We start from the raw sequence: 26,782 nt of genomic DNA on the forward strand, positions 1-26,782 counted from the left end.
CAAAAAAGAGGGGAAAAAAACAGTACATAAGAGGAGAGGAATCACAGAGAAAAAAGAGCAAGATATTTCCAAACCCCAATTTGCTTCTGGGAAAAGGAAGGTTCTGGAATTCATACTACTTTGCGATGAGATTCTAGAAGAGCCCAAGCAATTCTGCCCCTCTCCCTAGTAAGCCACAGCCCAGGAACCACTGTGCAGGGGCCCAGACCAGGATGCCAGATCCCTTTCCCCCACAGTTTGCACTGCGGGTACAGCTAGTCCACTGATGGCATCCGGGGAGGGAACGTAGCTGGCTCATGTCCAGAGTTGCTTCCTGGACTGTTGGGATACGCAGCGGAGGCCGGAGCCACTGACCAGCTCCTCCTGGTTTAATGCCTCCAAACGGGCGACAGCTTCCTAAAATGAGACTCTGGGGACTTCTGCCTTTCCTGGTCCCCTTCATCTTCCTGTGGAGTAGCCAGGAAGCTGAGCTGGCAGAGGGGCTTTTTATCAGTAAGTACTGGGTCCAGTTCTTAGCATGGAGAGAAGAATCTTGATGGGGTTAGAGAACGAAACACGCTGCAGGTGACAGTGTCTTCCCCACCTCAGCCCCGGGCCCTGCATCAACATGATGTTTCGAGTCAGTGGAAAGACGGCCTGGCTGGACACAGCTCCTCCATCTGTGCTGCTTGGCTCTCCACCATTATAAGGAATTCTTCATGGAAGGGCTGGGACTTGTGCACATTGAATGCACTTGGGGATTAAACAGCCAAAGGGATTTCCACTGAAGGCCCAGCCTCTTCCTAGCACCACCCCATCAGCTCCCAAACCTGCCCACTGCAGCTCCCCAAAGCTTCCCTGTATCCCAGAGGCCCTTCCCTGTGTGCTAAGGAGCAGCCCCCAGGAGTCCCTTAGGATGATGCATGGAGATTTGAGCACTAGGAGGCAGTGGCAGAAAGTGGAGGCTTAGGAGGTCACGTGACAGGAGCGACTTCTGGGTCCACACCTCAGAAGCTGTGTGACTCTGCACAAGTCCAAGCAGCCTCCCCATGCTCTGGGTCCTCTGTTCTGTGTGTGCAACACTGACCAGGCCCATTCATAATTGTGTAGTGAGGAGTGAGGAGAATGGCCAAGTGTCCTGGAAGTACTTCTTCAGTATGCCGCACTGTGCCCAGAAAGTACTTCATCAGTAGGCCCCGCTGTCCATTTAGCCCAGGCACTTTGCTTGACCAAGGCTTTTCAAACTTTGTCACATTAACCTTCAAAATAGCAATCTAGGCAAATGATAAAAGCAAGAGGGGCCAACCAAGGGCAAGGCCAAATGCTCAGAGCAGTTCCAAAGGGGCAGGTCTCTCTGGGGGAAAGGATGGAGAAGGTCCTGAGATTAGATGCTGAGTCCTTACAGTTGGAGATGTGGCCAGTGTTGTGAACCCCGAGCTGCCTAGTGACAGGTGAGGGAAAACAAGCTTCCTGAGCGCTGCGGGGGTCCCCTGGGAATGGGAAGGAGGAACAATGTCTCCTTCAACCCCTCACGGGACCACATCTTCTCCTCCCATAGGAACATGTCCAAAGAATAAAGTAAAGTGCAGCTTTGAAGAAAGGGACCAGTGTTCACGACATAAACAGTGTCCAGTGGATCAAAAGTGCTGCCTGTTCGCTTGTGGGAAGAAATGCTTGGACCTCAGCGAAGGTATCTGTCTCGTCCCCTGCTCCTGCCCTCCTGCTCTGGCACTGCTATGCCTTCTGGGTCACTGAGGTTTCATTTGTGACCCAGATTCGCATGGTGTCTGAGTGATAACACTGTGGGCAGGGAGAGTGTCCTTTTTCATTTTTCTTCAAGTACCTGAATTGAACAATATCGCCATTTCTCTTAAAAATGATTTTTTCTGTGTAAATATGTTTTGCTGAACAAATACAGTATGCACCTCACCCATACAGTTCCCATTGAGGAGAGAAGAGGGCATCATAGCCTCTGAATTGAAAATACAAATGGTTATGAGCTGTCATGTGGATGCCAGGAACTGAACCCAGGTCCTTTGAAAGGGCTTTAAGAGCTCTTAGGAATGAGATACGGATCCAGCTCTGGCCTTTCCATTTTGGACTCAGTTTTCTCTTTCATAAGATGGATGGAGGTACTGGGTCATGTGATCCTCGGCTGCTCTGTGATTCTGCTTTGAGAGGCCCAGTAGCTATGAAAGACTCATTGAACACCAACAGTGAGTCTGGTTGTAGGATAGCATGAGGCAAGTGTGGGATATAACATGGGGCAGAAGTGGGGTGTAACATGAGCCAGGTGTGTGTGTAACATGGGGCAGGTGTGTGTGTGTACCATGGGGCAGGTGTTGTGTACCATGGGGCAGGTGTGTGTGTACCATGGGGCAGGTGTGTGTGTGTGTACCATGGGGCAGGTGTATGTGTGTAACATGGGGCAGGTGTGTGTGTATAACATGGGGCAAGTGTGTGTGTAACATGGGGCAGGTATGTGTGTGTAACATAGGGCAGGTGTGTGTGTGTAACATGGGGCAGGTGTGGGTGTAACATGGGGCAGGTGTGTGTCTGTAACATGAGGCAGGTGTGTGTGTAACATGAGGCAGGTGTGTGTAACATGAAGCAGGTGTGTGTAACATAGGGCAGGTGTGTGTGTGACATGAGGCAGGTGTGTGTGTAATATGAGCAGGTGTGTGTATAACATGGGGCAGGTGTGTGTGTAACATGGGGCAGGTGTGTGTGTAACATGAGCAGGTGTGTGTATAACATGGGGCAGGTGTGTGTGTGTAACATGGGGCAGGTGTGTGTATAACATGGGTAGGTGTGGTATAACATAAGGCAGGTGTGGGTGTAACATGAGCAGGTGTGGGTGTAACATGGGACAGGTGTCGGTGTAGCATGGGGCAGGTGTGTGTATAACATGGGGCAGGTGTGTGTGTAACATGGGGCAGGTGTGTGTGTAACATGGGGCAGGTGTGGGTGTAACATGAACAGGTGTGGGTGTAGCATGGGGCAGGTGTGTGTATAACATGGGGCAGGTGTGTGTGTAACATGGGGCAGGTGTGTGTGTAACATGGGGCAGGTGTGGCATAACATGGGGCAGGTGTGGAGTCCTCTGGCTTGTTTGTCCAGGCCTCTGTCCTCTCCATCACTTCTGGCCTCCTATACTCTGTTCTCTCTGTCACATCCTTGAATCTTACAAATGACCATCAAAATTATTCCCCCAATGTTACCAGTCAACCAATACTTGGGGTGCTCCTGACAGCCTTGAGGGCTCCACCTGCTCACCGTGACCAGGAAAGCTTTCCCTGGGAAAGGCATCTAGGCCTTGGAACCTGAAGGAAGGGTAGTGTGCACACAGATACGGGGAGGAGTAGCTTGACAGACACCAGCAAGTGCTCATGGGAAGGCCCTGGGTTCAGAGACATGACCAGGCCTGGCAACACTGGCAGGTGGAGAAGGTGAAGCTGGACAAGGGAGGGAGCTTTCAGGGCTGGCCTGGATCCTCCCTGTGATCAGAGCCCTGGCTAGGGTCTGCCGGGGGTTCTGGTGACTTTCAGGCACGAGTCTGAAAGGATGCCTGTTAGGAGCAGCAAACAGGAGAGGCTGTGGAGAGGGAGGACATGGAGTTTGGGTTTGGGGACAACGTGAGCTAGTGGATCAGTCCCTCTGGAACCTGACGTCCAGTAGACTGGAGAGGTCTGAATTTGGATGGATGCCATTCCTGGTGAAAGGAAAGAAAGCGGGAACATTTGTGAGGCAAAGTCATCAACACAGCATCGTTCTGATGCTAAGGAGAAGCAACAAAAGAGCTGTGTGCAATGGCTGCATCTGCTCCTGCGACGGCCCTGTTCCGACAAGCAAGGTGGTACTTTGTGTTGCCATCCTGCAGATGAGAAAACTGAGACCAAAGTGGGTCAAGTGACTGGCCACAGTTCTCACCGAACTGGGAGCACAGCTCTGAGAAAAAAAAAAAAAAAAAGAAGGGACTGGGGTTGTCCCCTAGGGAGACAGGCATTCAAGTATCTGTCTCCTATGATTTCCCCACAGATGTATGCAGTCTGCCACAGGATCCTGGTCCCTGCTTGGCTTACATTCCACGCTGGTGGCATAACCAAGACACCAAGCTTTGTACTCAATTCATCTATGGTGGTTGCCAAGGGAATGCTAACAACTTCATATCTAAAGATGTCTGTACAACCGTTTGCATAAACTAACACTGTAAGTGCTGAACTTCCCCAACCTTCATCCTTACTAGGTCTGATCAGCCATCTGAGCACTGGTCCTTTCCAAGACCAGTGGGATGGAGGGAATAGCCGGGAGGCAGTAGGCAGAGGGAACCTGCCTGTCTGAGGTGAGTCATGGGAATGCCAAGTTAACAGGAGTGGGAGCACCCAGTCCAACTCAGAGGAGGAGCCTGAGGCCTGCCATGGTCACCACACAGAAGCAACAGGTAGAAAGTGGCAGTCAGAAGGGGTGGTCATGCTGACCCCAGCACTCACACTTCTGGCTTCCCTGCTTGCCAGAGGATGTGGAGAGGATCCCATCCCCCTTTCCACAGCTAAAAGATCTGTTTCCTAAGGTGACTGGAGCCAAGCATGCCCATCCTTATCCTTGTGTCTTGCAGATGTGTCTTCCTGGGTAAGATAAAGATGAGCTGGAAGAAGCTCCAAGTGTTGGCTCCTAATCTGAGGCTTTCTTCCCGTGAGCCTGGATTGGCTCTGGATTGGCTGCCACTGAGACTTCGGCTGTTCCCAAACCAAAATCCCAGAATTTGCTTATTCCCTTCCCCCAACCTCAGCATTTCTTCAAATGCCATGACCTTTGGCCTTTAACTCCTTCTCAGTCTGGGACCCTATCACCTCAACTTTCAGGGTTCAAATGTATTCCAATGAAAACTTTAATTCTTCTTAATAAAGGATCCTGTGAGTTCTGATGTTTCAGAATCTGAGTAACTCATCTGTTGTCTGCAAGTTGTCCATATCTGTTCACAGTCCTCTGTATGCAAAATCACCATTGTGAGTCAGGATAAAAGTGTCTGTCATAAGACGCTAAGGAACCGAGCAAAGGAAGAGCCAGTATCCTTAAAACTGAGAGACTCATTTGAAGAGTATTTAGAAATGTGGTAGAAAGTATTTCAAATAAGAATATAATTCACAATTAACTTTTTAAAACAGAGAGAGAGAGAGCATGAGGGCGTTTGAATAGAGTCATAGTGGTTATGAGCAGTCTGAAGTGGGTGCTGAAAACCACACTTGGACCCTCCACAAGAGCAGGCCACGCTCAGAGCCACTGAGCAACCTGCAACATGTTAATTCTATTATTACTTGTAAAAAAAAAAAAAAAAACTCCTAATTAGGCCTTCATAAAAACAGACTTATGGGGTGTTTGCAAGCTAGTTCCTCAGGGTGTTATGAGGTCCACTTAAGTCCAACATAACTCAAACACTGGGTCAATGCAGATGACAAAAATTCATTGTAATCAAGCTGCTACTGGTTGATCAGGACCACAGAACAGATTCAGGACCTGAACTGCAACAAGAAGCCAGAATAACCCACAATATTTAAGCTTGCAAATCTTAAACATCTATGCAAGTTATTGCTACATTTTTCCACTAATCAGGTTAGTGCTGTCTCCCGAGCCTGAGAACATGACCTTAGTTCAACCCTGCCAGGAAGATGGACAAGTTGTCCTTGAGATGTCTGGACTCAGACAACTGTGTCCTTACAAGTTGTCCCTGAGACGGCTGGATTCCAACAGAAGCTGCTCAGCTGGAGGGAAGTCCCTAGCTCCCCTAGGGCCTGGGACCTTGAACTTAGTTTCCCTCTATGATTAAATTGAGTCTGAAAAGAAAATGGCAGCATTTAGAACAAGTTCATTTTGCTCATTCCCAACAAGGCCAGAAGATAAAGGTGTTTGTTAAGCAAACCTGACAGCCCGAGTTCTATCCTTGTAACACTGGTAAACATGGGAAGAGAGAAGTGATGCCAGTGTCATCTGATCTCCACTTGTACACTCTTGTCACACCACACACACACAGCTTCACATATGCCATATACATATACATTAATAATACTTGGTGGTAGATCCTAGCATTCTCAAGGGACTGGCTTCTATCCCCAGCGATGTGCTCGTACATACATGAGGCATGGCAGGGAGAGATTTGATTCCATTTTAATTTATTATATATCATCACTTAGTGGGAGCATGGGCCATGGCAGATATACGATAGTCAGAGATTCATGCTCAGGAGATGCCTCTCCCTAAGTCACTGTGGTGGTTTGAATAGAAATGGATCCCGTAGGCCCAAAGGAAGTGGCACTATTAGGAGGTGTGGCCTTGTTGGAGGAAGTGAGTCACTGGGGGGCCGGCTTCGGGGATTCAGATGCTCAAGCTAGGCCACTGTCTCTTCCTGCCACCTACAGATCCAGATGTAGACTTCTCAGCTACCTCTCCAGCACACACCATGTTTCCCACCATGATAATGAACTAAATCTCTGAACTATTAGTCAGCCCCAGTGAAATGTTGTCCTTCTTAAGACTTTCCATAGTCATGGTGACTCTTCACAGCAATGAATCCCTCACTAAAACACTCAATGCTAGGATTAAGCAGTGGAAGGTACCTTGGAGGGTTGGGACAAAGGTGAGCTAAAAGGTCACATCTGGCAACAGATCTAATGCGAGGAGAATAACTTATGTGAATGTTTTTGTTTTAATCATAGGTGTGTGATATGAGGCTGCTTCAGTTTGTCTACAGCCATTAACTACGATTGTTTTGAGGTCTGGGAGGGGCATGATTTTGTCAGCTGCAGATAGTTCAATTCTGGGGACTCTGGAAAGGGAATAAATACCAGAGCCCAGAGACAGACAGGGGTGTTCCGAAGGAGGAAAAGAAGGAGAGGGGGAAGGGGAGAGGAAGGCTGCTCCTGCCCCCTCCTGCTGCTCTTGGTTGCTGCCGTTGTAGTTTGTAAAGTGTTCATGAGCAAAGAGAAGGTCGTCTCACAGTGGAGATATGAGAGAGAGAGAGAGAGAGAGAGAGAGAGAGAGAGAGAGAGAGAGAGAAAGACAGAGAGACAGAGAGACAGAGACAGAGACAGACAGAGACAGAGAGACAAGGAGAGAGAGACACACACAAGGAGAGAGGGGGGAAGAGACCAAGAAATAGAAAGAATGAAAGAATGAACAAGGCAGAGGGAGCCCTGTGACGTGACTGGGCCCTTTTAAAGCTTTGGAAACCAGTGATGACATAGCTGCTGGCTTGCAGAGTTCCTGAGGCCAGGCTGGGAGAGCACCCTCTCTTCCATTTATTATAAAAGCTGAGGAAATAGAAAAGGGTGATAGTGAGGCAGAAATGAGGCTGCCATGCTCTTTTGACTGTGTCCTGCTGACTGGGGGTGTCTACATCTTTGGGCCAGAAAGCTAGGGTGCTGGTCAGGTCCTGGGAGAGCTGAGTGTTTCCCTCACTGTCCAGGCTGTGGGATCATCTGAGGCTGGGAAGGTACAGGCTCGTTTGAAGCAGTCTGTGACCACCTAGAGTAGCTACTTTGAAGCTGTCCAGGATGCAGATTTTTGTGGAAACACCTAGACCTGGAAGGATGCAGAACAGATTAGGTGTGGTGTATGGGGCAGAAGATAAAGTTAAGTTTAGGGGAATTATTTTTTCTTAGGTGTACATTTGAAACTTTTAGGCCCATGGTACTGGTAGTTGGGAGAAGGAACTGCAAAACCAGGGAAAGGGGGAGAGATCCCCACCTCAGGAACAGGCAGTAGGCTGCTGATGAACAGGAATGCTTGTCCAGAGTCCATGTTACCCTTGAGAGACACATTCAAGTTGATTCCCCAAAGCTTCCAAGAACTTCTAAAGCTTACATAGAGAGATAAATTTAGACATGTTAGCATTACCACTGTTTGTAATCTGTACTGCAATCCACATTGTCGAAAAGGAAGTAGACTCACACCTTTGAGTCATAATAGAAGCTTAGGGGCCTAATGATTTAGGGTTAAAAGCATGAACACGCTTTCCTCTGTCCAGAAGATTGGCTGTATATAGATTGGACAGATGTTTTTAACACAATGAAAAGCACCTTTAAGTCCATACTTAGAAGACAACCAAGGGAAATTTAAAATCTTGAGCTTGTGACTATGATAATTGTAGTCAATACTTACCAGAGGTAGATTCATAGCTTATCAGAATTTCATTGATTAATATTAAAACTCTTGCAGTTTTGCTATAACGGTAGCATAGCTAGAGAAAGAAATCTGAAACAGGTTTTTTAATTTATTTTTATTTTTAAAAAATATTTATTTTATGTACATGAGTACACTGTAGCTGTCTTCAGACCCACCAGAAGAGGGCATCAGATCCCATTACAGACGGTTGTGAGCCACCATGTGGTTGCTGGAAATTGAACTCAGGACCTCTGGAAGAACAGTCGGTGCTCTTAACCGCTGAGCCATGTCTCCAGCCTGCAGCTTTTCTTTTTATATACCTTAAATCACTTTGTTATCTCAAGCTAAACTTTTGCATCCTCAGACCGTATATAAACTTTACACCTTTTTTTCTTTCCAGTCATTCGCCAGGAGACACCGATGGCTGCTTACTGAGAGCACTCACTGCAAAGTAAGTTCCTTTAAATGAAGGGACAGTAAAAAGTTACTTTGGATCACCCTCATCTCTTTTCTGAGTCTGGTAACAAGGTAAACTGTGCCTAGACCTAGTAGTAGCTCTAGGAGACTCGGGCCTGTGGCCTGATTTTTATATGTGAAGAAAGCTAAGAAGTCAGCTGAAGCCTCAGCTGCGGCTGCTAAACTGGTAAATCCAGCACTAGCGTGGCCATCAACCGCATCAGAGACCTGAAGAGGATGAATTTCACCTGAGTAAACAGAAGACCAGACCAAGCAGCTTCCGAATCTATTGAAAATGGCAGAGACTTATCAGCTACCTGGACAGTCACCCTAGGTTTCTCCATGGTCAGCGAGGGGCAAAGGCCTCAGGGCAGCATTAGTCTTTGGCTGCAAAGCCCAGAAGATCCAACAGACTGTCCTGTGGAGTAGGAAGTTGGAGGACTGAGGATGAACTTACCTTGTCTAGGCAAAGTGTTGCAATCAACTCCCCAGTGTCTTGCTTGTCCACAGTTTGGACAGTGTTCTGGCAGCCATTGAGGTGAAGGGCAGTTTTAGCCCAGGGTCTACCTTTGCTGTATTTAAAGCAAGCTCTGGGGGGAGGTGCCTGTCATCTTCTTTGGAGGAGCTGTCATGTCTCTCTCTCTCATCAAAAGCTTTTTTTGTTAAACATTTTAAATGCCGTATTCTGCACATCTCTGAAGTATTTGAGAACCATGTATCTATTAAGTATATCTAAACTAGACAAACTTCGCTTGTTTTTAGATACTTGTTTTAGGCTTAACTTCGAAAAATATTCAGGAGGCTAAATAAGGCTAATTCCTGTAATTAATTACATTAGGACTTAGCGTGACTACAAGTGTAGTTCTGAACACAATAAAGAGTTTGATTATTTATAAGGTGACTGACCATTAACTTGAATTTCTTAATTATTCAACACTTTACAGTAAGTTAGTAGCTTTTATAAGACTAGGACTTTACATGACATCCCTGTTAGCCTTAAAAATGACACTTTATAAATTGAAGCTCTTTTAATATTAAAATAAAACTTTTAATCATAGAGACAGTCCATAGAGAGACTGGCAACTTTACTGATCCTTTTATAGTGTGCTATTATAGAATATTGCAGATTTTTTGGTATGGCTCAATTGATCCAAATAGCTAACGATTAAAAGAAAAAAAAAAAAGGTAGAAAAATACTACTGGGAACCTGAGTAGACCTTGGGAATTTATATCTATCTTGATTATCAAATGTGCCTTATTTATCAAACATAACCTTAAAATTTTATCATCCTATACAATATACTCTAAGCCAGGGCTGAAGCACATATACAGTATGCTGCAGTAAATATAACCTTAAATTTTTATCGTCATAAAAAATCTATAGCAATCCAAAATAATGAGTTGATGCTTCCTAAGTCTAAAGTGGGTACAATGATAACAGGGGGCTCATTAGAACTAAGAAGTTTTACAGTTGTTGCTCTATGACATATGGTTACGAAAAGATGGTGGGTACGCCATATGGCAGGTACTCTTTAATAACAGTGAAGATGGTTGCCAGCCATGTGGCTACTTAGATCCTGATGACATCACCAGCCAAGATGGAGGAGAATCACATGGCTGCTATTTTTAACAATCTGTTTTTTTAGTACACCCTCTCTCTATATAGAGGGGTGTGTGTGTGTGTGTGTGTGTGTGTATATATATATATACATATATATATACACATACATACATACATATGTTATGTATTATATATTTTTTTTAAATGAGAGTTGAATACAAGTTACATACACACGGATCAGATTTAAATCCAAATCACATACACACATATATAGATTTAAATACAAGTTATATAGACACATATACACATATACACAGAGTTAAATCCAAGCTATAGTCTCTCACACACACACATACACACACACACACACAGAGTTAAATCCAAGCTATAGTCTCTCTCTCTCTCTCTCTCTCTCTCTCTCTCACACACACACACACACACACACACATACTCCAGAGAAATTTCAAGTAAAGAGTTTGATGACACACCTCAAGATATTAGAAAACATGACCAAGTCAACCCTCAAATCATTAGACAGAAAGAAGTAGTATCAGTGCAGAAAATAATTACATAGAAATGAAAACACAAAAGGATTACTGAAACACGGGGTGAGATCTTGACATTATAAACAATATTGAGAAGACGTTGACTGAACTTAACAAAAGGAAATGAACAAAGATCTAAATGAATGACGCCATGGATAAAGAAGGAGACATCAATAAAATCAGATCGCTGGGGCATACTTTGAAATTCTATATTCACATACACTGGAAAATCTAGAAGAAAATGAATCTATTTCTAGGCATATATTACTTACTAGAATCAAGCTAAGATGACATAAATCCTTTAAACATATTCAAAACAAGTAATTCTGTTGAAGTGATAATAAAAAGTCTCCCAATAGAAAAAAAAAAAAATCCAGGTCCAGATGTCTAATTCTGTAAAGTAGTAACAACCGGACTCTTTTTGTAAATTAGAAAGTAAGGAATGCTGCAGGATCTTTTACAAATCCAGTGTTACTCTGACTCCAAAATCAGATAGAGATGCAATAAAGAGGTGGGGGTTGGGTGGGGGAGGGAAGAGGCTAACACCAGTGTGTATGCATGTATGTGGAGTCTAGAGCTCAACCTTGGTTATCATCTCAAAAATGCCAGTCACCTTGGTGTTTTGAGAGTGGGTCTCTCACTGACCTGGAGATTGACTGGCCAGTCAGTCCCAGGGATCTGTCTATCTTGGCCTCCCTAGGATGGGGATTCCTGCCTCTGTGCATGTCATTTATGTGGGTGGCATGCTCACAAGCAAACACTTTTCCAACAGACCTAGCTCACCAGCCCCTTGACTTTTTTTTTTTTTTAATGTAGACACTTGCAGCTATAAATGTTTCTTTTAGAATCGCTTTCATCTTGTCCCAGAAGTTCCATTATGTTGTGTTTCTGGTTTACAAACAAACAAAACAAAAAACAAGATCTCTTTGTAGCCCTTGCTGGTCTGGAATTTCCACTGTAGCCCAGTCTAGCCTCCAACTCCAGAGGCCCTCCTTGGTCTACCTGTAGTTAAAGGCACACACCTTGATGGCTGGCTTGTTTTCCTTTGATCTTAGGGATTTATATTTTCTCCTGTTGGGGTTCTAATGATCCACTCATCATGAAATCCTGTGTTGTCAGAGTGTATTGTGGGCACGGTGGTGCACATAGCTGGCCATTCAATCCTCAAGAGTGTTTGCACTGTCTATAGTTTTCTTGTTATTGATTTCTAGTTTATTAATCAGAATGGGAAAACGTATTTCAACACACACACACACACACTCTGTCTCTGTCTGTCTCTGTCTCTGTCTCTCTCTCTCTCTCTCTCTCTCTCTCTCTTTCTCTCTCTCTCTCTTCTTTTAAGCTGGCCTCAAACTCTGAGATCCTCCTGCCTCTGCCTCCCAAGTGCAGGGACTAAAGTTGTGCACCACCACTCTCAGGTATATATATGTACCTGCTTTGTGTCTATTTTAGAGAAAGTTCTATGTACTAGAGAGAATATGTATTCTGAAGAGTTGAGATGGAATATTCTGGAATGTGGGTTAAGTCCATTTGTTCTATAATGCCTTTAACTCTGATGTTACTTTGTAACTTCACCTGTCTGAAGTGCAAACTTGAAGGTTCTTTGGAAAGTTGGTTGGATGGTGTTTTGCTTAGGCAAACGCATGGAAGGACAATTTCGCTAAAGTGGACATAGGTGTGAAAGGCTAAGGCAGACTCGTGAAGGAATGTTTCATGGAAGCAGACACAGGAAAGAGGATGTTCTGCTAAAGCAAGCATGTGAAAGGACACGTGATGAAGGATTCTTTGCTAACAACACGTGTGTATTGGTCCACCTTACATTGTGTAGTTGAGCTGCACTTGTTGGGACTCCATAGAGAGAAACACACCAAAAAACCTTCTGGTGGTGTGCTGCAGTTTGTTGCTGCTTCCTCAGACTCAGGCTGATTGGCAGATGTCAGCTGAAACAGATGCATGTGCTGAGGCAAGACCCGTGGAGCACACATGTTGTTTGGAGGGTATAAATAGGACTTGATGGCCAGTGATGGAGGCTGAGCTAAGCTTGCTTATAGAGCTGGCTGTGCAACACTTGTGGGTCTCTTAGAGAGCCACAGCTGAGAACTTCTGGTGTTCCTCTGGGTCCCTCCTACTGACTCCAGCCGAGGCCTGGCTGTCTCTGCTAGGTAATGCCACCGCTGCTGATTTGTGTTGGCTATCCCAACTCTATCCCAACTGCTGGTGTATCCATGAAGTGTTTGCAAGGGGGTTGAGCTGCTACCCTGTGAACTGAACTGTTGATTTGCAGACAACCCAGACGGGAGTTGCTCCAAAGAACCTTTCCAAACAGGTCCACTTCCCCCTGGATTTTTTTCTTTCCACTGCCTCTGGTGGGTGGTGGGTTAAAAGGGGGGGGGGGTTAAAGGGTTTAAGAACTATCATTCAAAATAAGGTTTGAAAAAAATTAAAGTTACGCCTGTCAGCTGTTGAGAATGGGTTATTGGTCACCCAATATTGATGTATTGAGGCCAGTCTTTGTGTTTTTTACCTCTAGGATTGTTTGTCTAAGGAAACTGCAGGTACCAGTGTTTGATCCACACATGTCTAAGGTTATACTGTGCTCTTGATGAATTGTTCCTGTAATCAATACGAAGCGACCTTCTTTGTTTCTTCTAAGTTTGGATCAAAGTCTACTTTGCCAAGGATTAGCACAGCTACACCTGTCTGCTCCCCAGTTTCAGTTGCCTGGGCACCTTCCATTCTCTCGACATAAGGCTGTGTTTATTTTTGCCAGTCGGGTGCGTTTCTTGCAAGCAACAAGATTTGCTAGTTTTTAAAGCCAGTCTGCTAGTGAGTGTCGTTTGATTGGGGGAACTAAGACCATTTCAATTCAGTTATTAGTAGGCCATGATGGTACACACCTGTAATAATTGTATCTGGAAGACAGGGAACGGAAGATCGCTCCAAGTTCAAAACCAACACATGCAGCAGTGATTTTTCAGGATTCTGCTGAGACTACATAGTGAGACCTCATCTTTAAAAACCCAAACTAACTGCCCCTAGAGGCATTGCAGGTGTGGCTGCTGTGTCACGGGTGCGTCAGTAGGTGGCAGAGTGGAGAGAGGCAGTGTCCGTGCTCAGCATTCTGACCTACAAACATCTGAATGGTAGCCTGAAAAAAACAAACCTGGGTGACCCCCAGTCCGGACAGACTCCCAAGGCATAACCCTGCCTGGGGCCACATGGACTGGCAAGAGAAAGTCCGAGACTAGAAGAACATCACCGGGGACCTCAGCCTGGGGCAGGAGTAAGCCTGAGACGGAGGAACCCCATATGGGACTGTTGTGCCAGGGAAATGTTAGAAAAAAAAAAAAAAAAACCAGACAGGAGCCAATCTGATGCAACTCACAGCAGGGTCTTTATTCTATTTGAGCTAGCTCGCCCCCCCCAACACACCACTGTCATACAGGACGGTTTTGGTGGTGGGGGAGCCCCAGATGTCTATGGAGCAAGGTTTATAGTAGGCAAAAAGCAGGGAGTGCGTGTGCAAGCATCTCATTGGAAAGCTACCGTGGCCTTTAACATAATTGGCTGGTGCTGGGAGTCATATCATAACTTCTGCTCCCCTCTGCATTGGTGGTCGTTAGGCAAAGGGAAGGCTTGTAACCTGAGGGTTCCGGTTTGTTAGGGGAATAACCTGGAGACACTGGTCTTGTTAAGAATTAGCCTAGAGACTGGAGCTAGGCTCGGGTTTTGTTGGGGGACAACTTGGAGACTAATGCTAGATACCAGCCTGTTAGTTTACCTGAGTTCAAATGCAGATCAGGTTCTCTAAAATGGAGTCTGAATTTAAAAGATTTGGCATCTCAGGACCATTCAGTGGCCTGGGCAAGGAGCCAGCCCAAGACGACTACCAGTCTAGTACCATGGGTCCAGACAGGGAGCTAGTCTGAGATGACCAGCAGTCAAACCCTACACAGGCCTGAGGGTGCAGGCCGGAGACGATCCCTGCCTGGTGCCATAATGCCACAGCACTCCTGAAACCACTCCTGAGACGACCCCAGACACTCAGAGACCCTGGGTACCATAAGAGGAGCAAGTTATTGGTAGAGAAATAGAAGGGAAAGAGAAACAGAAGGACATGGGCACAATGAAGAGAGGCAGAACTGGAGAACTGCAGACTGGAGGGTAGTGAGGAACAGCTGATGTGAGTAGTTGGTGATGCCACCTGGGACCATGCTGGGGCCTTGTCTGGGTCCATGGCTCTGCAGCAGCAGAGACTATTACCAACAAAGGTCAGACGAACATCTCTGATCTGGTCTGCTGTCCAGGGACATGTTGATATCTGAGGGCTGTGCAGAACTGGGCCCACCCCTCACCTGGGTATCATAGGAGACCTGGCCCCAGGGCACGTCAGCAGAAGAGCTAACCTCACCCTTCACCAGCTGCAGTACTTAGGAGAGTGGGCCCCACACATCACCTGGCACAGCAGAGCTGGCCCTGGTTGTGGGAGTTGTGGGTAAGCCAGCCTGAGGGGATGAACGTGGGAGAGCTGGCCCTGCCACTTGTCTCCCATGGGATGGCATGGGTAAGGGAGAGATATCTTTCTCTCCCCCACCCCCTACCTCCCACCCCCCCACCCCCCACTCACCCCTTGCTACCTGTGGCAGGTGAGGAACCAGGTCTTGGGTTCATGAGAGCAGTAAAGTTGGCTGCAGCACTCAGGAGGAAGATGTCTCCCCTCTTGCCTCTCACCATCTATAGCAGGCAGGAGAGCTGCCCCTGAGGTCATCAGCGTGAGAGACCAGGTCTTGTCCCTCACCTACTGTGTTACTCAGGAGACCAGGCCCTGTCCCTCACCTAGGCTGCACAGTAGAGCTGCCCTGGATGTGAGGGTTACGGGTGAGCCTGTCCCAGGGTGTTGAGAACAGGAGCAGGAAGTTAGCTGGTGAGCTACCAGGTCAAGTATGTCTCAGGGCCAGAGCCAGGGCTTTGAATTGGCCCACCCAACATCTACACCATCAGTGAACTAGAGTGCATGAAGGGGCCAATCCTACAAACCCAAAGCTGCAGGATCTTCATGACACGGGGCAACAACGAGATCTCTGAGAGGAGTCCCAGTGAGGATCCAGAAGCTGGAAACCTGATACCAGACCAAGAACTCATTTGTAGTGAACATTTGCAAGCAAAGAAGTGTGGGCAGCTTCCACGACGAGATCGTTCTTTCTCTGTTGGTGGGGAGGTTGCAAAGGTGGAAGGTGGGTATGAGGGGAGGGAGGGGATGAGTGGGATTGGGGTGTGTGATATGAAATTCACAAAGAACCAATAAAAAGTAAAAAAAAAAAAAAACGAAACCAAGCAAAACATTTAGTTATTAGTCAGTTTCTTAATTTCATAGCATGTTCCATGCTAGTTATACTGTTCCCTAATTCTTAGTGCTATATTAGTGGGTGAGAACTGAGATATGTTTCCAGGCCTGTAACAGTTCGATGCTGTTGCTGTTGTAGCTTAGATTTGTTTCTTCTCCCTGAGTGGTGTGGAGATCAGGGAATCAAGAGCGTGCTGCTCGACAAGAAGACTCCCAAACAACACAGGAGGAGAAATCAAAACTAACGTGTCCACACTGCTACACAAAACACAAGAAACATGAAAAAACAACGTGGCAGCTCCAAAAGACGAAACTCCTTAGCTACTGGACTAAAGATATTGAAACAGAGGTCGGAGAGATGCCTCAGCAGTTAAGAGCGCTAGCTGCTCTTCCAGAGGTCCTAAGTTCAAATCCCAGCAACCACATGGTGGCTCACAACCATCTGTAATGGGATCCGATGCCCTCTTCTGGTGTGTCTGAAGACAGGGACAGTGTACTCTTATACATAAAGGAGAGGTGGAAGGCAGAAGATGGGGCAGAGATGGTTAAGTGGGTCAGAGCACTTGCTAAGCAAGTCTGAGGACCTGAGTTTGGATCCCCAGCACCCATGTGAAAAGCTAATTGTAGCCCAGCTTGCTGTGGCACAACTGTTACCTGAGTGCCGAGGCAGAGTAGAGACAGGAGGATTTCTGGAGCTCGCTGGCTGCCAGCCTAGCTGAAAGATCCGCAGGTGTGGTGAGAGATTCTATCTCAAGAAAATAAGGCAGAGAGTAACAGAGGGCACATAACAACAACCCTTAGCCTCTGTGCATGCACATAGATGCATGCAACCACACACGCATGCATAGGCCTCACATACTCATATATCAGATCATCCCTGGAAATCGGTGCCCTCTCTGATCTGCTTAGCTCATGATACCCTGCTCTGGGAAAGCCCTTGACACTGTGATTGGCTAGTACTCCTCATGACAGCTATATGTTCTCAGGCTCCTTGGGCTCTGATGCTCCACATCTGCCTGGGCATCCTTTGGACCACACTGAGATTGCACCGTATTAACTGGGTCTTGCTCTCCCGCATACACTTCGATGGATACCCTCTTTCCACTACCACATTCTACAGCCTCTGATGTGAAGAGGAACCCAGCTCTTTCACTAGGCTGCATTCCTTCATGGACACCCTCCTCCCATGACTAGAGTGCTCCTCCTGTGCCAGGCTGCTCCCCCTGCGCTCTACCCCCTGTGGGAGCTTTTCTCAGCCTCCTTGGGGCAACTTCCCCTCTGTACTGCCTCCTGCCCCTGCGCTGGGGCCATCCTCCGCATCTAACTGGTGCTGCTCTGGATGCCAACAGCCCTCCTACACAGATGTCCTCCAACCTGTTCCAGCTCTGACGCCTACACTGGGCCCCTTGGACCCCTCTCCTCAGGGCACATACCTACCTTGGTCTGCCTTATCTAATGGCTTTAGGGTTGGCTAGTTCTGTTTCTGAGGGGAGAGAAAGGGCAGAAAGTCTTTTATGAGAACATGTGTAAAAAAAATAATGCTGATATAGTCATTAAAGATTAATGTTCTACCTGACAAATGTACGAGTGCCCACTCACTAAGCTATCACGGAGGTCAAAAGAGGGTACGTTCCACCTCCAAAGCTCTGTCTTCTTCCAAATCTCATCCCCTCACATCCTCTCAAAGGCTCATCTATTATTAACAGCCTCGTTTCTGTCTTCATATTTTCAAAAATGTATTTCCTCATATATTTGGGCTTTGACAGACAGGGTTTCACTACTTAGCTCTGACTGTCCTGGAACCCACTATGTAGACAATACTGGTCTCGAACTCACAGAGATCTGCCTGCCTTTGACTCCCAAGTGTTGGGATTAAAGGTTTACACCACCATGTTTGGCCAAACATATCTTTTTACTATTTTCTTTTGTTCTGTGTAAACAGAGTCATTTCTTCTTCTTCTTCTTCTTCTTCTTCTTCTTCTTCTTCTTCTTCTTCTTCTTCTTCTTCTTCTTCTTCTTCTTCTTCTTCTCTCTCTCGTTCTCTCTCTCTCTCTCTCTCTCTCTCTCTCTCTCTTTCTCTCGTGATTTTTTTTATTCCTGTGCCATTTACTGGATAGATAACCACAATATCTCTGTTCTGCTATTTAGATTGCTTACAATTCTTTCTGCACATGTAAGTGTGTACTGGCATGCAAGTGTGTATACACGTTCGCATGTGTGCGTGAACATGTGTGAGAGTGTGGAGGCCTGGGGTTGACACTGGTCTTCAACCACTCTCCACATTACAGGTTGAACAGGGTCTCTCAGTCAAACCCAGAGCTATCCATCACGCTTTACTGATCCATCATCTCTGCCTCCCAAACCTGGGATCACAAACAGGACCCCACGCCGGACCCAGCATTTACACAAGTGGTGAGGACCCAACTCTGCTGTGTAGATGCTTCATCATGAAGCCAACTCCCCAGTCCTGGGTTGCTTACATCTCTCAGCATACAAAATTCTGTGAGCAAGCTTGTGTGTGTTGGAGGACACATTGGGGGTTCTAGCAGGTTATACAGGCCGAGTCCAGACTGGGTAGGTTGCTTGGTTTCTATATCTTCAGCTTCTGGATGCCAAACTATTTCCCAAAGCATTTACATGAATTTGCTAGCTGCTGTTGATAGTGGGAGGCTCTATTGCTCCATTTCCATGGCATCTGTCAGGACGTTTTCATGTTTACCATGCACGGAAGAGTAAAGACATAGCCCGGAGTGGCGGTGCACACTTTAATCCCAGACATTGGTAAGCACAGGCAGGCAGAACTCTGTAAGTTCAAGGCAAGCCTAGTTTACATACCAAGTTCTAAGCCAGGCAGGGCTACATAGAGGAACCTTGTCTCAATAAAAAGTATAAAAGTACATGTTATGAATGAAATTTGAATTCTTAATATTAATTAGGCTAAGTTCCTTCTTTTACCTCTATTAACCATGGATTTATTTCCCATACTTTCCTATTCAGACTTTTTTTTTTTTTTTTTTTTGCCAGTTTTAAGCATTATAAAAATTTCCCACAGTCAAAAAGAGTCTCCCAAGATTCTTATTAGTTTATTAGTTTTATATGTCTGGCATTTTAAAAATTTTGGGGGGGTTGGTTTTGGGGGTTTGTTTTTGTTTGGGTTTTTGTTGTTGTATTGTTGGGTTTTTGTGTGTGTTGTTGTTGTTGTTTTTCAAGACAGGGTTTCTCTGTGTAGCCCTGGCTATCCAGAATGCTCTCCGTAAACCAGGCTGGCCTCAAACTCAGAGACCCTACTGCCCTTGCCTCCCAAGTGCTGGGATTAAAGGCATGCACCACCACATCTGGCAATGTTTTAATTGTCTTATTCCTTTCTGGTGTTGGTAATCAAACCTAGGAATCTATAGTACATACTGGGCAAGCACTATATCACAGAGACACACCCCCCACTCACCCAGCACTGATAAGTTTTTTTTTAATCTTTTACCTTCCCTACCCCAGACATAGGAATCTTCTTTTAAGTCTATTCCTTCAACAGTTTCAGTTTTTAATTTTTCTTTTAGTAGGGTTGTGTGTGGTCGAACTCCCAGTGCTACCTGTCATATAGGCCATGTGTATTCTAACTCTCAAACGTTTCCCACAGACTGTCCTAAGCCAGCGGAATAGATATTTAAGAAACATTTAAAGACATTCTGCTGCCCTAGGTTCCCACTACTTCTCTACTGAGAGCACCTCTTTCCATTAACTAAGTTGCCTTTCTTTTTACACAGTGATACCTTATATTTCTAAGTACTCTATTTGGTATTGTTTCAAATATTTCTATCATTGTGCGGTCTCTTTCTCAGCTATGGTTTTAATGCTCTCTCTTAACCAATCCCTATTCATTTCACCCTGATGATATTGATTGATCTTCATTGTTTTATTAAAATGCTTTCACAACTGGCAACCTTTTTAGATACGTATGCTGTTTGTAATGGGATGTTTTAAGGTGTGTATAAACTATGAGATCACTAAATCAAGCTAAGTAAACAGATCCAACACTATTTAGTTACCTGCTTTTATTTATTTGTGTGCCGAGGGTTTGGGGGAGTGGATCCACTCATGTGCCTGTCCATATGGCGGTCAGAGGACAGCTTTGTGAAGTTTTTCTCTCCCACCTTTATGTGAGTTCAGGATGTTGGATGCAGGTGGCCAGGCTTACGCAGCAAGCACCTTTGCCGGCTGAGCCAATTTACTGGTTTCCCATCACCATGTAAATGAGAACTTTAATGTCTAGAATCAAAAAATTGCAAGTGCTTTTATTTGTTGGCCATTTGAATGTCTTCTTCTGAGAATTGTTTGTCCTCCAACCTCCATGTGCATAAATAACAAATATTAAAAAGGCCAGTGCTTAGATTTTAATAAATGAATTTTTAATATATTTTATTTTACTTTAGTTTAATCACAACATGGCCAGTTTAATGTAAATCTATTAGCACTGGTTGAGACATTTTTTTAAATGTCCATATGCTGATTTATTTATTTATTTATTTTTATCTTTCAGTTACTGGAAAAATATGTTTAAATTATCTTCTGATTAATCCTACTATAACATCAAACCAGGTAACTCGAGAGCAATGGTTCTCAACCTTTCTAACCCTTCAACCCTTTAATACAGTTTCTCGTGTTATGCTGACCCCTCAACCGTTAAACTTATTTCATTGCTACTGCATAATTGTAATTTTGCTGGTTATGGGTTGTAATGTAAAAACATCTGTGTTTTCTGAGTCTTCGGCGACCCCTGTGAAATGGTTATTTTACCCGCAAAGGGTCAGGACCCACAAGTTGAGAACCACTGCTTTAGACCATTCCAACCAGTAAAAAACTAAAAATCACATCCCCTGGAGGACTCCCAACCCACACCTTTGAATACTAATCTTCTGAAGTGAATTAAGCAAGACAGCCATCAGCTCTGGATGTTCCCTGGTGCACTGGAGGGGAGATGAGTGGACTGTCCACCAGCCTTTCCCTCACTGGCTTCTTTTTAATTGCTCAACAGAAAACAACCTGTGACTTTCACCTAAAGCGATCGCTGCAAGTTAACCCAAGACAACTTTAAAGATCTGGCCCATAGTGCCTGTATCAGGGCTCTTTTTGCCACAAGCTCCTCCCTAACCCAACTCCTCATTCAATCATATCCTTGCCCTGTGATGATCGACATCTTTCCGGACACTCAGACGCTGCACGGTGAGGGGTTTAGTGTAGGGTCTGCATGTCCATTCACCACCAGCTGCTAAGTGAACTCTTGTGGGATCATCCGCCAGTGTGAGCCTATTTATGCCCCTTTACTATGTTTTAAAAACTGTTTATTTGTTGTTATTTTGTGCATACAAGTGTTTTGCCTGGATGTAGATATAGGCAACACGTGCACACAGTGCCCAGGAGACAGAAGAGGGTGTTGGATCCCTTGAAACTGGAGTTAAAGATGGATGTGAGCTGTCACGTGGGTGCTGGGGGGCTGAACCTGGGTCCTCAGCAAGAGCAGCAAGTGCTCTTAACTGCTGGGAAATCTCTCCAGCCCCTCCTTTGCTGTTTTTAATAAATTACCTGAGCTGTCCAGATTTGTGGGTATAACAGTAGAGGCCAAGCGTGAAGGGCTGCCAAGTGAGGATGTGTAGCCTACAGCCATGTACTCACTTCATTGGTCCATCTTACTCTATCTGTAGTTGGGCCAGGGGCCAGAGGAATCAGGGTATTGCTGCCTGAGATTTGTCTTGCTCCTTATTCCCCGCTTTTCCCAACTCCACTCTATGTTTGTGGTTTTCACTCTGCCACATGCCTACTCTGTCTCCTCCTCTAGGGTAAAATGAAGCATTCCTCCTTCCTGAAGCCTACCCTAATGTCACAGCCCACAGAACATCTCTGCTCCATATGTCAAGGCCCTGACCCCTTGGTCCCTTCTTGCTGCACCCTTTTCTAACTTCTACCTGTAGGAATCATGCGCCTTTCCCCTTCCTCGGTCTATATACTAAAAGTGACACCTAATGACCCCTGCACTCATTTGAGGTGGATTCGAACACAATCTTCACAAGGTGCATTCTTGACAACCCTCTAGGTATTGTTTATTCTTTCTGTAGCATTTTCTTACATTTGAAAAGACCTTTATAAACCCCCAAACAATTGACTGAATCATAGTGACAAACAGGTAATGTTGAAAAGATAGGAGGAGAGCTTATTTAGAGCAAGCAATGCCATCTTTCAGTTCTGAATCATTGGCGTGGCCATATTTATGGAAGATTTCACGTCCATGGACTAAGTAAAAATGAAAATAGCTTGCAAGGAACTACTAGAATCAAGGGCCTGAGACAGTCTCAAAAGGGACACACCCAGGAATGGAGAATTTAAAGTAACAGTACCTCATTAGCCAAAAAGAACACTTCCCCCACCTTACATAAGCAGCTTTCTCTTTGTTGTGCCATGTCAATAAGCAGAGATAAATAGGGCTAGGAGTCTGGGTGAAGGAGCCGAGACTGCTGAAGGGTGGGAAGGTAGGGAAAATCTAGACCAGGAGGTAGGGGCTGGGCACTGGGTGGAGGGGTGGAGTCAGGGAAAGTAGTTGGGGCAGCAACAGTCCTGTAACTACAGACAAAAGGGGGGCCTCAGTTCCAGCAACAGTTTATGGGGAAGGAGGTAGGCAGAGAAGACATTGTCTAGGTACCCTCACCCCTACCCACACCTGATCCAAGAGGACGATCCAACAGGAGGTTGGTCTTCCAGCACTTTCCATGTGTCTTGAAACGATGATTTATGGTACAACCATGGGCACCTAGTTGCTGGTTTTATGGTTTGATTTTGCGCCCTCTAGAGGAGAAAGGAATAGGACGATAGAAGTCACACCGTGTAGAGAAACAGACTTCTCTAGGGGTGATCATAATTGAACCCCTAACTCCTGGGTCACGAATGGGTTTTGTGGCTTAAAAGATGCCCATATATGGCTTCTCCTATCGTCTCCTATGGGACGATAACCCACTGGGCATTGACATGGATGCCAGATTTTCTGGGGCTTGGCAAAATCAGGTAGGCCTGCAAGTGGAGACTGAGTGCCTGAAACCAGGATGGAGAAACAGGGCTCCTCAGATTGGACTGGATGTAGGAACTGGGAGGCACAGGTGCCATGCCGTCTCTCTTCCCACAGTGTGGGTTTCCAAGGTCTTTGTAACCTGGACGAAGAGGGGAAGTGCTCTTCAGAACCTACCCGCCTCTTCCAGGCTCATGCAGACATTGCCACAGAAGGCGTGGCAGCAGCGAAACTGGTCCTCACAGTCCAGGTGAGCCCTGCAGTAGCTTTTGCACTGCGTGCTGGTCGGCCGCGCCAGGCAGGGCTGCAGCTTGGGCCTTGTTAAAACTGAGAAGGAATACGTAAGCAGCGATTTCCCCTGACGAAGAGCATTTCTCACTGTTGCCAGCAGCTCCAGTGCTCAGGAGTCCCCTTCTGCCTCCTCTCCCTACCCAACAGCTTAGCGATTTCTTTTTGGTTCTTGGACGAAAGGACCACTCCCCAATACTCTCCTTAATCCCAGAAGGCACATGGACTTTAAACTCAAAAAATTAAGTCTAATTCTCAAAGCAAAGAGTCCTTTATTTTCATCTTATTTTACAGGGTGGAAGGAATTGGGTCCCAGGGTAGGGAAAGCACCTGCATCCTGGCGGTTGGCTTTTTGGTTCTCTGTATGATTACACACTCTAAATGCTAATCCCTTGTCAGAGGCGTGGCTTGCAGATTTCTGCCCAACCTTTGGGCTGTCTCTTTCTTCTGTTTTGCTGTGCCAAAGCTTTCTAATTTGAGGCCCTCTGCTGACTCTTTCCTTTATGTCCCAAACTAGTGGGGTCCTCCCAAGCCTGCAACCTCAAGTGTCTTCCCCACAGTTTCCTCTAGAGCAGTGGTTCTCAATCTTCCTAACACTGTGACCCTTTAATACAGTTCCTCACGTTGTCGTGACCCCACCCCCACCCCAGCCGTATAATTATTTTTATTGCTACTTCATAACTAATTTCCCTACTGCTATGAACCTTAATATATCTTATATGTGGTCCCTTCGAAGGGGACGAGACCCACAGGTTGAGAACCACTGTCCTAAGTGTTTCAAAGCATCCTGCACTACAGTAAACAGTCCGAAGATAAATAAACCGTTGAACAGAAGTAAGAATGACTGATAAATACATGGAGAAAACCGTTATGCGTCCCCAGCCAAACACTGCCTAGAAAGGCAAGGCAGGGGGATGGGCCTTTAAAGTGGGTTGGGGGGATTGGCACAGCTGCTGAGGGAATCGGAAGGGAAACTCGGCAAAACTAATAGAACAACCACACATCCCACCATATTATCCTTGGGAATATCTCCCAGGAATCAGAACAGCATACAATAAATACTGCATACCCATGTTCATGGCAGCAACATTCACAAGTCAACGTATAGAATTAGCCTAGCTTGCCCATCAATGAATAAATAAACTGTATATATACATATATAATAATATATTAATATACAATATATTATTAATATAAAACTGTATATTAATATACAGTTATATATATATATATATGATTCCTAGAAAGGATGAAATTAATGGAGGCAGATATATCATGTTAATGGAAGTATGACTCCGAAAGACCAGTGATGTCTGTTTTCTCTCATATGCAGAACCTAGTTATTTTAGAGAGACAGAAGTTGGAGTGTCTTACTTAGGGGAAGAGACCCTGTGGGAGGAAGGACAGAGAAAAGCTTGAAGGGGTCGATGTGATTAAAGTACCTCATCTACCATGTGAAAATGTCATGTCAAAACCTATGTCTTGTACAAATAATACATGTTAGCTTTTTAATACAAAGAATCAGGGGCTTTTTCAGAAAATCAGAGTTAAGAGTCTCAGGCCCCAATGTGACAGCTCACAACTGACTCTAACTCCAGTTGTAGGGAATCTGACGCCCTCTTTTGGCCTCTGTGGGCACTGCACACATGTGGTGCACAGACATTCATAGAGGCCAAACACCCATACACATTAAATAAAAACAAAAAAGGAAAGAGCCTGCCTTCCACCTCCACTTCTTCATTTCTGGCTGAAACAGCTCCCAGAAACTCAGCTTTCCTTTGAAATGTTTCTCCTTTCAATCTTTACCCATCTCCCTTCTACTCTGTAGAATTTCTTTTTTAAAAAAAATCACTGCTGGACTTCTACAAAGTGCACATCTTCATTTTTCTCACTGTGGCCAAGGTTCTAAAACACCCAACTCCCTTTAAATGGTGGGGGCACATAGTAAGATATCATCATAAACCCTTTATGAATTTTTGGTCTGTTTCTGGAGCTCATAACTGAGAATACCAGTTCCCAGCAGCTTGAGCTAGATACCTTCCAGGCAGCATCTAAACCATCTGGAACTGTCTACAGATCAATGTTCTAGACAGAAACCTAGTGTGGCTGCCAAAATCCCCCCAACAGACATAAAAATAACACCTTACTTGCAGCATCAGGAGACCCTCCGGGTTGAGATCTAAACATTTGGTTTCCTTCCAGCATCCTGGCTTTCAAAACAAGGGATGTTCTGGGGTGCCCCAGCCCACCCCGTCCCTGAAACGGGGCTAGAGAATGGTTAGGATTACTCATTTTCTGCCCAGTCCCCACTTTGAAGCCCATGCAAAATACCTACTGTAATCCGGAATTTGGATTTCAGAAAAAAATCTGTCTTTCCATCTTGCCAACACTGGCAGGCCTAATGTGCAGAGCAGTAGTAGCATCTGGAGAGTAACTTGCCACTTCATGAGGCCAACCGTGGGCATCAGGCTGCAAAGCTGGCAGGAGACTCAGTGTTGCAACAGGACCTGCTAGGGTCACAAAGAATTCCTGGTGGGGAGCTGGGAACACCCATGCCTGCCTGGCCTCTCGGTGCCCTGCCTGGTTTTGCGCCACATGCCCCCTCCGTCCACACGACCATCTGGCCTGAGATCAGTTCTTCACGATGTCCTCTCACCTTCCTTTCCGTTGCCTAGTGGAGCCAGTCACACCTTTGCATGTTTGTGTTTGGGAAATTTTAAAAGCAGGAAAGCACAAGAAAAAAAATAGAGGCTCTCAGTTATTCATTACCTAGGGCTGAGCACCGGTGACCATTTAGGAGACCGTCCAGGTTTTCTGCTCTATCGAAATGCAGATCTCCTTCTACAGCTAATTAATTTACACGGTTTTTCATAAAGTTGTCATCACATTACACCTACTGATTTTAATATTTGTCATTTAATCAAATATTTATTTTCTATAATATGATTTTTTAAAAAACAAATGCTTTTTTTCTTGTGTAACACACACACGCACACACACACATCCTTACTGAATTTTCACCCAGTGAACACACCCATGTAGGTATCACAAGGTTTTGTGTCTAGCCCCCAGGACCGGGAAAATCAAATAAGATTGAGGTGAAGTCATGAGTCTATATTTACGTAAACTCAATTGGAATAGAATGGGAGTTTGCTGAAGAAAGGACTTAACCAGTGTCAGGTGAAAGGATTTGGAAGCATGAGCCCCATGATGGAGCCTGTGATAGACCCGGTGATGTAGCCTGTGATAGAGCCGGTAATGGAACCCCGTGATGAAGCCTGTGATGGACGCCGCAATGGAGTCGACAGTTCTCTAAGGGAAGGAAGCCGTGCCTGAGCTGGCTTGCTTGTTGTGTCTTACCATGTGATGCCCAGTCATGTGTTTGAAAAATACTTTCATTAGGT

The 26,782-nt window shown here is 45.5% G+C and overlaps 2 protein-coding genes and 1 non-coding gene across 3 annotated transcripts; 2 read left to right on the forward strand and 1 right to left on the reverse strand.

Moving 5' to 3' along the window:
- The first annotated feature begins 371 nt into the window (after positions 1-371).
- Positions 372-4,184, forward strand: LOC117704529 (WAP four-disulfide core domain protein 6B-like). The gene is made up of 3 exons (XM_034496697.1): positions 372-492; positions 1,538-1,669; positions 4,018-4,184. The coding sequence occupies exons 1-3, from the start codon at positions 372-374 to the stop codon at positions 4,182-4,184; spliced, it is 420 nt and encodes a 139-aa protein (XP_034352588.1).
- A 9,542-nt stretch (positions 4,185-13,726) lies between these two features.
- On the forward strand, positions 13,727-13,854 carry LOC117704784 (small nucleolar RNA SNORA17). Its single transcript, XR_004606314.1, has one exon. It is a non-coding gene; the product is annotated as a small nucleolar RNA SNORA17 (small nucleolar RNA).
- An 8,751-nt stretch (positions 13,855-22,605) lies between these two features.
- On the reverse strand, positions 22,606-25,843 carry LOC117702633 (protein WFDC10B-like). Its single transcript, XM_034493738.2, has 3 exons — positions 25,714-25,843; positions 23,268-23,417; positions 22,606-22,873 (listed from the first exon to the last, which is right to left on the reverse strand). The coding sequence occupies exons 1-3, from the start codon at positions 25,841-25,843 to the stop codon at positions 22,839-22,841; spliced, it is 315 nt and encodes a 104-aa protein (XP_034349629.1). The 3' UTR covers positions 22,606-22,838.
- Positions 25,844-26,782: the final 939 nt, after the last annotated feature.

Source organism: Arvicanthis niloticus, chromosome 2 (assembly GCF_011762505.2).
Source record: "Arvicanthis niloticus isolate mArvNil1 chromosome 2, mArvNil1.pat.X, whole genome shotgun sequence".
Classification (NCBI taxonomy): domain Eukaryota; kingdom Metazoa; phylum Chordata; class Mammalia; order Rodentia; family Muridae; genus Arvicanthis; species Arvicanthis niloticus.